The following is a 16,030-nucleotide window of genomic DNA, read 5'->3' on the forward strand; positions in this document are numbered from 1 at the left end:
GAGGAGAACACATCAAAACTGTCCCCCCTCCATTCTTGCGATTTTTTAATTCGGCGAACTGCAAAAGCGTTCTTTGGGATGGGAAAGATTCAAAGTTAAGAATCACTGAAGCAAAGTTTGCATGGCAGTGCAGAAACACCATTCAATCAAAAAGAAAAAAATAGGGGCTTTGATGTCGAATGTGGTGATATTTAGTTGCCATCTAATCGGATCACAGCTACTGTACCACTCTAGTGAAAACTCAGATACTAAATAACAGCATCTTTAAAATCCAGCAGAGCAAGGGGATCTACCAGGAAATGATGAAGCAAAGCACGCTTGTTAGATGAAGCACTGCACCTCTTCCAGTCTTCAGGTCATTTGTTAAAACATCTCAGTTCCTCATCCTGTTGAGTGTCTTTCCTACTTTCCTGCTTGCTAATACCTGTAAGGTTTCAAAACAGAATCATAGAATCATTAAAGTTGAAAAAGACCTCTAAGGTCATCTTGTCTAAGCGTCAACCCATCACTACCATGCCCACTAACCCATGCCCCTCAGTGTCTCCTCGTTTCTTAAACATCCCCAGAGACAGTGTCTCCACCATCTCCCCGGGCACCGCTCTTTCTGAGACAAAATGTTTCCAAACACTCAATCTGAACCTCCCCTGGTACAACTTAAAGCCATTCCCTCTCATCCTATCGCTGTTACCCGGGAAGAGAAGCTGACCTCCACCTCACTGCAGTCTCCGTTCTGGTCATTAGAGAGATTGATAAGGTCTTCCCTGAGCCTCCTCTTCTCCAAAGCAAACAATCCCAGTTCCTTCAGACACTCTTAAGACTTGTACTCCAGACCCTTCACCAGCTTTGTTCAGACTCCTCTGCAGGTTTTACTTTGCATGGAGTAAATCAAGACTAGGCCAAAGAAGAAATATCACAGGGGACTGGGAAGGTGCGTGCTGCACTCTATTTTAAACCACTCGGTAAAATGATGAAGTTATTTTCAAACACATCCTTCACCAATAAACGTTAAGTTTTCATACTCAGCAAGGAACAGCTTCAAGAGAAGAACTTGACGATAGGTAGGAGGCTGGTGGAGGCCCTAGTGAGGATGGGCAGGCCCATTAGTGCCCTCCAGGGCCTGTCACCCTTATGCCTGCAGTACCTGCATTCAGTAAAAGATACTCAATACATGCAATACTGTCTTTATACTAAGCACTTTTTCAAAACAATCTATTCAGCAAAGACTTGCGTCTTTCAGAATAGCTTTCAGTATGAAGAAGCAGAAATTGGAAAGCAATCATGACTTGCATTTACACATAAAAGCAAAATCACAAGCATGGCATGCTGTGAGAGGTCAGATTAGGAGGACAGCCAGCTTTTGTTAGAGAATATGTTCAGTTTTTGAGCATTACAGTCTACATACTCAGTAGGGAATAAGCTACACTTGAGAATGAAGCATTTTAAAATATGCAGATTAACACCCACACTTAATATCAGACTGCCAGAATGTCTCACCCACACAATCTTCCTGAATGCACAACGAACCCATTGCTCTAATGGGAAAAATTCCATAAATTGCCATTAATTTTTGTTGACTGGTCCATTAAAGAAGAATAATTGTCTTTGTAAAAATACAATTATGCAACTTCAAATTCAAGAAAAATATAAACATAACTTCATTTCTAGAATAAATATTTTCAGAAATTAATACTTCTCTTTTAAAGATGTCATTAACCTTAGCTCTACATTTTTAACTAAGAGAATTCCTTTGGTTCCTTTAGTTTTCCCAAAGAGATCTTGACTGTCACGTATTTCATTGCCACAGCAAATGTAGTACTTCAGCAGTAAACATAAAGTTTGAAAATAAAATTTATTGAAATTAATGTTTTTCTTTAATTTTATAGATATTAGAGATAAGCCTTCCTGACACTCACATACGTATTTACATTTGGTAGTTTCATTCTGTCTATAAAAGGGATAGTTTCTTTTTCAATATTAATTCTCTTTCATATGATATATATGCTTAATTTACTTGTGTGCCCTCTCTCACTCTTCTTTCATTTATTAAAGTAATGAATCACTAGTTTTTTTTATCTGCGTGTACCTTTCCTCAGTTACACACCTGCTGAATTGTGCAGTAGCTCAAGTTTTACACTCTTGGAAGAGATTTTACCCTCAACAAGTCTTCATTCTAGTGAAGTACAGTTTTTACAATTTCAAACAGAAAATTGAAGATTTTTTACTACCAAATTTGGGAGCAAATTTCTATATTGCTGTTATAAATTCTCATGTTACTCTTTGAAAATTCATTAACTGTCTTGAAACTCTAAATGACAGGAGACAGTTCCATCATTACATATATTTTCCACTCTTTTGTGCTATTCTTGAGCACATATTTTTCATAAAATCTATGGAGTTCAAAGAGTTTGCCTAGGTTAATGCAAACATGTATTCTAGTGTGTATAAAAATGTGTCCCTTTTCCAAAGTACATAGGCAAGTAATTGAAAGCTTCTTTTCTTTCAGAGGTCTTTCAGGCCATGCTCTTCACTGCTTGTGCCAGCATACCTTGAATTCTTTCCCTCATGTCTATTAATGCTGGATAGAAGAAATTACTATTTTGGCAAGAGTCTGTGTTGGGAAAATTCAACAAACTTTTGACAAGCATGTGTTATATATAAAATCATAGTCGAAACTATGAAAAGGCAAAATTTTGTTTGGAAGCAGTGTCCAAGAGAGGACAAGGAGTTGCAATGGCTGCCCAAATCTTCCTGAGCTCAGAGTGCTCAGAGCAGGCAGAAGTTTGGTTTTCTGCTGAACTGGACAGTTTTAGTTGCTCCCCTGAGAATGCTCTCAGGTTTTGATTCCTTTTGGTATCTCTCTTCTAGGCACCAGTCTTCAAACTGGAGCCTGGCCAGCCAACAGGACCTTTCTGCAGGCAGAAGCCCAGTCTCTAAGGAATATGTTCCTCAGGCTGAAAAAGGTTGGTTGATTTATTCAGCACTGTAAAGAATGCAAAGAATAAAGAATGTGCACCTTTATCCTGATGCTTAAAGATTTTCCTCCCCTCCATCCCTCCCTCCCTCCCTCCCTCCCTCCCTTCCTTCCTTCCTTCCTTCCTTCCTTCCTTCCTTCCTTCCTTCCTTCCTTCTTTCCTTCCTTCCTTCCTTCCTTCCTTCCTTCCTTCCTTCCTTCCTTCCTTCCTTCCTTCCTTCCTTCCTTCCTTCCTTCCTTCCTTCCTTCCTTCCTTCCTTCCTTCCTTCCTTCCTTCCTTCCTTCCTTCCTTCCTTCCTTCCTGATGATGGTTCAGCATACAAAATCAGTGCTGACGGTATACCAGAACTCAGTTTTCTCTGTCCCTGCCAGGTAAGTGAACTAATCACTGGGCTGCACAGACAGGCAGACTTCCTCTTGGTCTCTCAATTAGTTTTTTTTTTGGTTTGTTTTTTTTTTTTTTTTTTTTTTTTAGTAGCTTTTTTTTTTTTAGTAGTTTTATGTAAGTATTGCAATTTTACTTTTCCCATGAGACTCAACAGAAAAGACTATGGCCTGTCAGTAAGATCGTTCTCCCATGAGGCAGATTAAAAGTGAGAGAATACTTGTGTTTTGTAGGATTGGGAAGGAGGTAAACAACCCATCTCTTTCACAAATAAAGAATCTATATGATATTTAGATCTTGACTGTGTGATATAACTATTAGGCTCTAAGTTATCCCAGAGAAAAGTTTAGCCTTGATTCAGCCACATCCTAAAGGAAGCAGTAGCTGCTGCTGCTCTTTTGGCAGGAAGCAAATCCCATCAATAAATGCTAGGTGTAACTGGGATTCAGATCTCATGGGGATTTAAGCATTCTGTTCTGTTGTCTAAATACTGGCTTCCTCTAGCTACCAGTTGAGTGCCTCAGCATGCTTTTAGCTGCAGTGGGGTAACTCCAGCATGTACAGAGAACTGTGAATAGATATAACTGCAGCATCCATAATTGTATCTACAGTTATAACACTTAAGAGCTTCTGTAGCTGCCACTTCGTTGAAGTTGAGTAGTTTTTAATAGCAGATGTGAATATTGGCTTTTAAATTCAATTTAAAATGTATTGTAGATGATGATGTTCCATGTTGGCTCTAGTCTTTAATACTGATTTTAATAGAGAAAACGTATGCATAAAATAAACTACAACAGTTCCACAACTGCAAAATAGAGATAGGTTAATAGGACCTTTATACAACCAATTTATCACTTCACTACTAAAATGAAAAGCTCTCTTTCCATCCTGTATGATTTAGTTATTAAGTAACCTTGCCTGACTTACATTCACAGCCTTTTTTATGCTTCTCATTAAGGTAAAAATTCTATACACTATATTCAAGTTCTTTGAAGGTGGATCCTAGGAATGGTGTTGACTTCAAATTCTCTAAATACTTAAGTACATAGCACGTTGCTTTATAAAAATATGTGTGTGGATACACACGTGCAAGCCTGCAAATAGATGTATGTTTCACAGATTTGAATTTAGGGAAATGAATAGTTCACAGCATGGAAAAATTAGGTACAAAGCCTTGTTAGGGAGACAAGATTTTAAAGACAGAAGATTTTAATTCTAATGTTTTGTGGATTTTTTTGGTGGGCGTGGATCATGATGCTGTTCATACATCAATATTTGGTATTAGAATTTTCACCTATTGGTAAGATCATTGGATTATAGGATCACAGAATGGCCTGGGTTGGAAGAGACCTTAAAGATCATCTAGTTCTAATTGCCTCCCCCACCGTGGGCTTGCTTCTCATTAGATCAGGATGCCCAGGGTTCCATTTATCTGGTCTGGAATGCCTCCAGGGATGCAGCATGCTCAGCTCCTCTGGAAAGCCTGCTGCAGGTTGCTCTCTTCTGCTTACAAAAAATGAAACAAAATGTACTTTACTTTGATAGTATGGAAGAGAGAAATTTAAACTTTGTATACACTGGAATAGATCCACTGTAATGCAGGATAACTACAGCCTGTGATGATGGGGATTTTTCTTAATGAAAATGCTGTTTGTATCTTCTGCCAGATTAAATTGACTCTTTTCAAGAATAATTATTCTAGACCTGAGGAAAGAGTTTAGCAGGAAAAAGAGCAAACAAACAAACAGGAAAAAGAGCAAACAAACAAACTAACTAACTAACTAAAAAGGCTTAATCACAAATCCTCCCTTTTCTCATTTAAAAATAAATCAGTGCAGCATAAAATACCTATGCTCATAGATCAGAAACTTCAAAACTCAGGCTCTTAACTGAGCAACTGTGTGTTAAGACTGTATGGATGTTGACAGCGTTGAGCTCCCAAAATCTGACTAAATTAAATATTAGCTTAAGAAAAACTTTACTGTCTTGATTAAATTTGTGTAGGGACATCTAAATCTAAGTTTTGATGGTGGTAGTGAAACAGCAGCTGGTTAACTAACAGGTATAGTCTAGAGGAGGCAGCAATTAAAGAAAGGAAATTAGGAAATGAAGTAAATACAGTTTTCATCAAGTTTTCTTCTTTATTTCATGGCAGTGAGGAAGCACTTAAGCCACATCATGTCAACAGGTAAAAACTAGACAAAGATAATATTCATTCTGGTGTTTTTCTCAGAGGGAGAACAGGCCGCTTTCCACCCACTGGCTATTTGCTGAAATACCCTCTTGCGAAAAAATGTCAACAGGTATTTTGAAATCTAATCTGAAATACTCAAATATTAGAAGTCTGATCCAGGATTTGGGCAGAAACTTATCTCAGAATAAAATGCATGTGAAGAAATTACGAAACCAGTTAACTAGATGTGAGGATATTTTGAACTAAATTATCAAAGAGATACTACAGTTGGTAACTGCTACTGACATTCCTACTGTAGATTCCTAGGGTTTGATATTCTACCAAATCATACCTGTAATGGGACTAATAAATTCTGCTTGTATTTAACCAAAGCAGCATTTCTCTTTGTGGAAACTGCATCATTAGGATTCATTAAAAGGCTGATCCTCAAAAGTGGTAGAAAATCACATTTAAAGTGCTGCTCAGCTTTTCCAGACCAAAGGAGTAAAAAGTGGAATACGTTTACACAGGTCAGTGAACTGCTCTGAACTTAAAACTTTTGGGGATACCTCAGTATATTTTGCAATGGTGAATAAGTGCAAAGACAGAGTGTACATATAATCTGGTTTTTGTTCTTCAGCTGGAAGAAACTGAGCTGCTGTTGGCTGCTCCAGGGATCACTCCTGAACTTCCAGTACTGAACTTCCAGAAAGTTTGAGTAACTCTGAACAAAGCCAGCTCTTCCAGAAAGAGAGAGCTGAATTTGTACGCAGAGGCTTGAACAGAGCCAGCTGACAGAACACAGAACAGGACAGGGTGCTCTGCCCTCGTCAGTGCTCACCGGCTGGCGTGCCAACAGCAGATTTTATCAGCAGCAGCTTGATACTTGACTGATCAATGATTGAAAGAATGGATAACCTCTCTGCTAGAACTCTAACAAACAGAAATAATCAGGAATTTCTTAGAGGGTTTTGTTTGTTTGTTGGGTTTGTTTTTTTTTTTTTTTTTTTTTTTTGATGACCTGTTATTAAACCATTTGTTTAGTTTTCAGGTAAATGTAAAGAACATTTTGAGAATAATACCGTTCAAATGGAAAGCATCACAGGAAACGAGAAATACCCTCAAGTGAGACCAGATCCTCTCTCACTCCAAGCAGACTGCTGATTAACCTATTCCTTACACTAAAGTAGTGAAGCATAAATTATTTATGAGGAAACGAATGAGGTTTTCCTCATTCTGAGCTCATCATTACAAATTTGGCTCTGCAGCCACAGCTGTTTTTTCAGAAACCGAACAGCTGAGAAAAAGAGGCCAAGTAGAACACAATTCTGATTTCAATTGCAAAGAAAGCCAGCAGGTAAGAGCATTGGATATTCTTCATCGCTCTAGTGAAAACTCAATCACTAAGTAAGGCAGAGCCCAAGATGCAAGATATCGCAATCACTACAATTGAACATATTTTATCACCAAAATTAAACATACTCAATTATGTGAAAGAAAAGATGAGGACACAGGCTTAGTAGTGCAGAGCTATCAGTCCAAAGGGCCATCTAGGTTGGGCAACTGAGAAGCAAAAATAATAGCACTTAAGCATTTTCACATGCTTGTTTTCGAAGCAATAAAATTTTGCATGTTAATTTTATGGCAATAAACAAGAAGGAAGAAGAGGAAAAAATTTGATATTGGGAAAAAAATTGAAAAAACTCATAGTGACAAAATGATAAGGCTTTAAGGCATGTGAGTGTAAGTTTGATATCTCAGTATAATTCTCAGGTGATATTGCTGATTAATAGCTTCTTTTAAACAGACCATGTCAACACAGAGAAGTTTTCTTGGAAAACTAATTACCAAACAAATTAAAATGAAAGAACGTTTCAGTTCACCGCGTGCTTCACTTTTTTTCAGACTGTGTTTCAGTCCCCTCAGGGACTGACTAAAGAAGAGGATGAACTAACTTTTCTCTATTGGTCTTCCATTGACATCGGGAGGACTATTCAAATAGTCACATAGAATATGGTGTTCAGTGAGCAGCCAGAGATATACTCATTTACTCTGGTTGTTATCTGACCCATTATTTCAATGCCAATATACAAACTGATTTTATTTCTTACAGGCTTGTCTGCAAGAAGACTAAGCTGATTCTGCTGCTAGTTATCTATATGGCTGTCAGCTAAAAGTAGTGTAAATCCACAGCTGAGATAATTTCCATCAATCTTAAACTGACACATTCTTAGCTGTCTATTTCTGGGTGCTGTCTACACAAACATTCCTAAGGAACAGATACACTTCATGACATTAGGCATACTGAAATTTTGGGGGAAAAAAAGTTTCTAGAATCATAGAATATCCTGAGTTGGAAGGGACCTGTAAGGATCATTGAGTCCAGATCCTGGCCTCACACAGGGCCACCCAAAAATCAGACCAAAAGTTAACACATCTGTCTGTAAATGTTGTAGGTATGGGACTTTTAGCAGCACAGGTCATCTTATTTTTCGGTGTGCAAAAAAAACTACCCCCACAACAGCAAGAAAAATAAAAGGACAATGTTTTTCTGGCCACATCTTGAATATTACCAACTGTTTTCAATCCTCAACCAAATGAGTAGAAACAGATTCTGCAGACAACAGTTTGCAAAACAAAGCCATCCCTGTGCATCTGCTAATGAAACCAACAGTTAAAAATATTACATCCCTAAAGGGAGCATTTTATTTCTCAAGAAACCTCTGGCCAATAGCAATGCAAACCTAACCTCATTCTTAAATACTTATCAAGATATCTGAGCATTATTCTTTGGATCTGTATAGGTCGTTAATTATGCTTTTCACTCAGAGTACAGAGGCTGCACTGATCTGATGAACAGACCTCACTGTAGAATGTGCTGCTCTGTTTTGATGTCAGAAACAGCCCATGCCATGCAGACAAGCTGCTGATGTGTGACTGGTCAGCTGGAATTCTCTCTTTCTCTGAATGCTCTTACATTCCAGGTCAGCTTGGGCAAAACATTACAACTTATTTTTGGAAGTATGTGAAATAATTATTTGTTCAACCTTCAAGTTCAGATTGGTTTTGTGAATTTGTGAAAATTCATGTGTTCAGTCTTTATTGTGTACCAAGAGTGAACGCCTATAAAAGAGAACGACAAAGCACTTACAAGAAGTTAATGATGTATTTAGAGAACTGTCATGTTCTAGATGAAATCTCCAATGTTTATTGATTGGACAACAAGCCTTACACAGTATGATATATCAACACATGAAGTCTGGCTCTCTCATACTGCTGGAGATGTAAAATAAAGGAAATTAGTGGCTGCTTTGGATCAAGTTCTAGGTACACTGCGGCCATTCATCAAGAAGAGACTTCTAAAGGCCTGTGGAAAATATTGAAGCATGTCAGGAAAAACCTCTAAGAACAACAGAGGAAGGATGCGGAAGATATTTTACAGCCTTGTCCTGCATTTAAATAGATACTTAAACAGCACATATTATGCTGGATTACGTGAAGAAATATTCTGTCTTCTATCAGTTACCACTGAGTAAATTAAGCCTACAATGAAGAGCTTAGAGTAAACACTCAGATTTTGAAATCAAACAGAACATACTCATTGCAAATAATCATTTTACAAAGTAAGTGTATGGGCCTTTAAGTGGAAGAAAGAATTTTCTTCTTTCTAGTGTCCACCATTATTCAGCAGCTTAGAGACAAAAACTTAAGCATGCTCTAACTGGCATGGTTCATAGCAGTACCAGCCAGAGCCTAAAAAGCTGCAGCTGTGTTACATGGCAGACCCCAGCCTTGGCTTGTGCCGAGTTCCAGTCTCAGCAAGAACTTGGCCTTGTATGGTGTACTATTACAGGCAGATCCATCACACCCTGCTGCTCACTAATTCCAGTCGGAGCAGGTAATTTCATACACTTGCACTCCAGCATCGATCATCACACCTCTGCCATTCCATCACAGCTATTTACCACCAACTGGACTGGTTCAGCTGCTGCCCCAGCTGTCTGGCTTCAAACACTCAGCATGTGAAACAAAAACCCAGCTCTGTCACAGAGCATATTATTTTCTCTGAAGAAGTGGCCGAACAAGGATGCAGCAGAGCCCACGGCAATCCCCAGGCTGCGGCTGCCACCTCCTGGACTCCTTGGGTAACCACTCCAGCCAGCCATCCTGCCGAGTAAGCAAAATTGCCTGAACAACTCTGTGATACCTTTTGGAGTTCTTCCAGTTTGCAGTAATTAGATTTACATTCAGTCATTAATTTTTCCTCGTAGCCAGGTTAGTAGCTTGTTGAGATTCTCCTTATGCTCATTTACACTTCCTTATCAATTGAAATTTATCTCAAATGGAAGTTCCCTAAAACTGAACATTCTTCCTACAAAGCCACTTTCCCGACTTCCTTTTCATCAACTCTTATTATTTTTTCCATCATTCATAGTCTTGGCTGATGTTGCAGTTCCAAATATAATAATTTAAAAATTATAATCTTGAGGCTTATGTTGCATTATTACTGTAACATATAGATTTCAAAACACACACATAATTAAAAGTTACCAATAATACTGGCTAAGCTAGAAAACAGTATCAGGATAGTGACTTTTTTTGATTGAAAAGAAAAAGGAGTAGAGAATTACTTACAAGAGACACAGTTGCCTTTGTTTGAATCATTAAACCTCTTATGAGTTACTGAGTGTTTACAACACAAGTCAGAGACTTTGAACCACCCTCCAACAATGAAGTACTACAGAAGACAGTCTTGAATTTCTTCATGCTATCACAATACTTAGGAAAAATAAGCAAGAAAATGCTCAACAGCATGTCATAGCTGATTTTTCGGATTTCTTTTCTCTTCTGCATTACCTAACAACATACTTGTTAAAAAAATATCTAACTTTACACAACTGTACAAAACTGGACTACTAAAAGCTGAAAACTGAAACAGGTGTCACCCTATTACAGTGCACTGATGAAGAGCCATAGAAACACAAGTCCACAGAATTTTTTATTAAAATAACACCAAGAAATTGATGCAGTGCAACAAAATTTCAACTCATCTTAAAAAAAAAAAAAAAAAAAAAAAAAAAAAAAAAAAAAAAAAAAAAACACAACCCACCAACTTTAATCCTTAAGCATGGAAACTGCATTCCAATCCTGACACGACTGACATAATGCAGAAACAGAAATGCTGTATCCAAGACAACGAAGTTAAAGATTGGCATGTTGGGCGAGGAACGTTCTTATTCTTTGTAAGAGTTCTTTCTTCACACTGTCTGGTACTAAGGCTGAAAAATACAAGAAAGCAAGAAGTAAAAAACAAACAAACACACAAACAAAGGAAAAACACACTAATGTTAGCCAGGTTTCTTCTGGCCACAGTCAAGAAAATTGAAAAAGTCTTAAGGAAACAATTATTCAACAGTAAACAGGATATAGTGACCAGAAACTGGTTTGCTAATCCTGGGTACTTCTTCCTTTCACAAAATTAAAAGCAACAATCTCAGCCATGACATAAGAGTAAGGATCTTCACTAAGTCATTTTGAAGGCCTATTTTTTAAGACTGAACAAAGTTTCTCCCACTAACACCAAAGCTTATTAGAGAGCTCATGAACTACGTAAAGAAGACCACAGTATCTTAAGATTCCATATGTCCTGCATTTATATGCACTGTCCTTTGTTCTTTCATTCCAGTACCATTAATCCAGAAATTCCATTTAAAAGAGAACCAGAATTTTGAAACAACTCTGCCTCATACCCAATGTTTTCTTGGAAGCATTAAATCAATCAATCATAAAGACAGATACAGACTCGTGACTAAATAACAATCTGTAGCAGTTTACACACACAGTTCATTACAAATGCTGAATAGCTGTTACTTAACTTACACTTACATGTTTTATTCAGAGCTAACATTCAGATATTAACATTTCTCCTTGTATCAAACATAGGCAGTTTCATAGTACTGCTTTCAAAATATTCTTGCAATACATGTAGTTATGTTTATTAATGTGTTATGATGTCTGTTTTTGTGCTTTCTTACCTCTACCTTTGGGAGTGATTTCTGCCACCAAATCATCAACAGTAACATGCTCTAATCCTTTTTCTTTAATGACATCTGGGGAAGACAAAATACATATTTGAAACCTTAACTCATTAATTAGAAGACAAACCTTGTGTGATTAAGACAAAAAGCACGCAGTCACAGGTCACTGGGGAAGCCTTTAGCTCTTGACCTAAATTAGGTTATTAATTCACTTTTTCTACTGCATTGAACCGTGGATTAGATCTCCAATTCATAACATAGGTATAAGGATGGAAACCTACCAGTACTGATACATCTGTCACCTCATAGCTTAAAATAAATTTTAGAAAGCTTAAGCTTAATCTGAACATTATTAATTGTGCATATTACTAGAAAGTTTAGTAGTTTACAAGCTGGTCTGTTCATCTCATTGCTATGTAAACAATGTTTCTAAAGAGAAAGAAATGGAATTTGAAAAAGATTTTTCCTTCACAGAGGCAGTAATTATTTACAATTACTTTAAGCATTTTCATCAATATATTTCTATATATTCCAGAAAAGTTAAAAAGCAATTTTGAAAGAAAAATATAAATAAAATAAATAAAAGCTATGCTTATGATATCCTGTATCTTTAACACATACTGGTATTTAAATAAACTGTTTACTTATACTGTATAGAATGCTACTGAAAAAAATGCAAAAGTTCATGCTGAAAATACGTCTCAATTCAAAAGCATAAACCTAAAATAAATATTGTTTAAAGCAAGTTTTAACTGCATATCAGTATGCAGAACTGGAGTTTGATGTGGAGTTTGGACTGCTCCAGCACTTCAATGTCCTTTCTGTACTGTGATGCCCAAAACTGAACATAGTACTTGATGTGAGGCCTTGAGTGCTGAGTACAGGGGCAGGATGACTTCCCTAGTCCTGCTCACCATTCCATTCCTGATACAAGCCAGGATGCCATTGGCCTTCTTGGCCACCTGGGCACTCTGCTGGCTCATATTCAGCCGACTGTCCATCAGTAAACCAAGGTTGCTTTCCATCAGGCAGCTTTCCAGCCACTCCTCCCCACTCCTGTATGTTGCCTGGGGCTGCTGTGACCAACATGCAGGACTTTCTAGACTGATCAGCAGTAAAAACAACGAAAGGAAAAAAAACCAAAACAAAAAACCAACCAACACTCTGACCTTTCTACTGGAGGTTATTATGCACTTTGTAGGGATAACTGAATTTTATTTGCCGTCTCAGCAGATGCTGTTACAGTTCTAAGTACTAATGTAAGCCCAACTACTTCAACTAACTTTACAACAGCAGATTATAAAGTGTACAGTTGAGAAGGCAGACAAACATTCCTTTCATTATCTGTACTATATAAATGGCTAATCTCTGGCAGTGGTCATCAGGCAGAAAACTGCAAGCGTTCATCATTTCAGCCTTCTTTGCCAATCCGTCTATGAAAGCAATTTAGCAAACACAGTCCTATAAATGTTTGGTTGATAGATCAAATCAGAATTAAAGCAAAAGCTAAATGGACACATTATTTGCATAAGTTATTTTAGTAATGCTCTTGGAGGTTTAAATACTATTCTTAAAACAACAGTTTACAAGTCAGTAAATTGCAGTAATGAAAAACAGTTTTCTGAAAACTGAAGATTTAGGTGCCTAATGGTTCATCAGCTTGTTTTTCCTCATTTAGGTAGATTATTTTATTTTCATAATTGTTAAAAACTATTACAAATATATTCTTTTCTTACCTGTATACAGATGACACAGTTCTCATACTTTTCTAAGCTGTGTACTACTCTCTGTTCTCCCTTTTCCTTTCTCCTTTTTTTATCCACCTGTAGCACAGAACTCATCTCCCTCTAAATAAAAAGCTGTACGGTCATGAATATTTAGTGTACCAATTCCAATACTTTTATAAGGAGCTTAATAAGTTTAATAACTAGAAGAAAGTTTCAAGATTTTTTTTTCCCTAAATATGGCAAGATGCTTTCTTGCATGTGAAACCAACTAACAGGGATCGTTTCCTCTTCCCTGAACATCATTTAAATTTACTGTTAGGCAGTAAAGCCTAAATGTAGAACCTTTACTTGGTCACAGCCACAGTTGCCCACAAAGGATGCTAGTTATTTGAGCATCATTACCTTTGCAATGTGCCTTCAACTGATCCTTCCACCCGCATTCAATTAACTTGGCTCTCAGCAAATCTTTAAGGCTGTTAAGGCAATAAACAAACTCATTAGGAACAGCAAACATCCCTAACAAGCTCAAATATGTTTCCATTGCTACTCATAGCAGAATTTCCAAGACAGCAGCAGAAATGGCTGAACTGCATTCAAAGTTCATCCTGAATTACTATGAATTTCAGTTTACCATGTATGGTAAACTGTGAAAAGGAGTTGATTTAGAAGCTAAGCCTGTGAATCACTGGAGGTTTTCAAGGAACACATGGCAATTGGTGACACTATTCAGTGGGCAGGACGGTGAGTTGGTGGTTAGGCTAGATGATCTTAGTGGCCTTTTCCAACCTTAATGATTGTATGAACTAAGTCAATTTAGTTGCAAACACCAACTTTCAAAGTCAAAATATTTTATTTGAAACCAGAGCTTCAAAATAAATAAATCTTCCCTCCTCTCCTCTCTGAAAGAAGAATATGGTGCCATTTATGTTGTCCACTGTCTCTCCAATAGCGTTTTAATTTGTGTTGGGTAAGAAGGGATAGGCATCTTGCATCTTGGGGCAGCAAAGAAAAACAGTAGCACTTATTCTTTTTATTTGAAAAAAGTGTTTTGATATTTCAATCTCAAATTGGAAATGAGAAATCTGACTGATTTCACAACAGAAATCTAGATGTTAAAACAACAAAAGGAATCTTTTCTACTAAATTGTATCAATTGAACTAAAAAAAAAAAAGCTGTAGTGCTTCCTAAAATTTTTAAGCATAAGAAATAAGAATTTAAACTATAAATGGACAAGACGTACAAACACCTACTGCAGTGATACGTGTACACCATACATTGAAAGGGAGTACTGAAAGCAAACTAGAAAAGAAGCAGTACTGAAGAACAGAAGAAACAAGACGAAAGTAACATATCCACCCTTTTTCCTATGAGCTAGTATGCCAGCTTATCTTGTACCATCCTGAATTACCGTAGCAAAATTCTGCTTTTCAGAAGAGATGAAGTGTAGGAAGATGCTGCACCAGGTACTTATATACATATAAATACACAGTCTATGAAATGCATAGAAGACAAACTGCTGCGAGAAAGCAGAGTAATTACACAGGTAAATTTCACTGCTTTCAGGTATTTCTCAGCTCAAGAAATCAGAGTGCTTAGTTTCTGATCAAGCTGGTTTGTAGTACAGCTTTTAACATCCTGTCAAAACTCTACAGTTAAACAGGCCCCAGCACCATCTCAAACAATGGCGTGCTTTGTTGAAGCTCTGTGAAGTCACCAAGGCAGTGGTTGCAGTGAGCAGGTAGCACGGAAACAAGTCAGTCTCCAAAAGGTTCCAGTAGGTACAGGGCTGCGTCGGGGCCTAGGACAAAATCTCCAACTTACACAGGTATAGAACAGCGAAGGAAATGCAGCTTTTGGGACACAGTGTTACAACTACACTTAAAGAAGGGAACTGGAAAGTCAAAAGCAGGCTAATGATATCTGAATGCAGTGCAGGTAGACTGAGGAGACAACAAAAGGCTGAAAACTAGCTGCTGTACCACACCGTGCCATTCGCTCCTTTGTCTTTGCTGGGGACACACAGTGATTTGCACAACTGCCTTTTTATGCAATTCCCTGCGTATTTCATTCCTTAACAAAAGAAGGCACACAAAAAAACTTTAAAAGAAATGAATGGGTTGTCTCACTCTTTATCAGAACACAGCACAATGTAACTGAAGAAAAAAAAAAAGGGAGGAAAAGGAGGGAAGGGAGGGAGAGCAATTTGTGTACAAGGCAACAGTTCTCCAACACAACATACTGCATTGAAAAAGCCTTAGAGTTTCAGGCCAACCTCTCCCTGTCCATCATTTTAATCAGACCTTCTCCCTCAAATGGTAACATTAGACTAAAACTCTTCAGAAGGTAGCGCTGTCATAAAGTTTTATATAACACAGAGTATCTTGGCATTCAGACATTTGAGGACTTTGGAGCTGAACTGACCCACGCACCCTACACGTTTCCGACGCTGAGGGCCTGTTTCGGCACGGACTTACCGCTCTCGCTCTCCTGTTTCTATCAGCTTCTGGTTAATGGTGGCTCTCATCTGGGCATCTTTGTTCATTTTGCAAATCTCCGTTTTCCACCACCCTGCACGGAAGTCAGGCTGACCGAGACGAGCGGCGCCAAGAGCACTAAAATAAAGCGCAAGGCGCAGACCTACGCACGCGGGCAGCGCCGTCGGAAAGGAGCGCCGCGCTCAGCCCGCACAGCGCCGCCAGTCCCGGCAGCAGGAGGCGGCGCCGGCCCACGGCGCA

General features: G+C 38.0%; 1 protein-coding gene across 1 annotated transcript; it reads right to left on the reverse strand.

Annotated features, from left to right (window-relative positions):
• Positions 1 to 6,691: 6,691 nt before the first annotated feature.
• Positions 6,692 to 16,007, reverse strand: ENY2 (ENY2 transcription and export complex 2 subunit). Its single transcript, XM_048939510.1, has 4 exons — positions 15,770 to 16,007; positions 13,697 to 13,767; positions 11,565 to 11,639; positions 6,692 to 10,808 (listed from the first exon to the last, which is right to left on the reverse strand). Exons 1-4 carry the CDS (start codon positions 15,835 to 15,837, stop codon positions 10,732 to 10,734), a joined length of 291 nt encoding a protein of 96 aa, XP_048795467.1. The 5' UTR covers positions 15,838 to 16,007; the 3' UTR covers positions 6,692 to 10,731.
• Between the last annotated feature and the right edge of the window lie 23 nt (positions 16,008 to 16,030).

The sequence above is a fragment of the Lagopus muta genome, chromosome 3, assembly GCF_023343835.1.
Source record: "Lagopus muta isolate bLagMut1 chromosome 3, bLagMut1 primary, whole genome shotgun sequence".
Classification (NCBI taxonomy): domain Eukaryota; kingdom Metazoa; phylum Chordata; class Aves; order Galliformes; family Phasianidae; genus Lagopus; species Lagopus muta.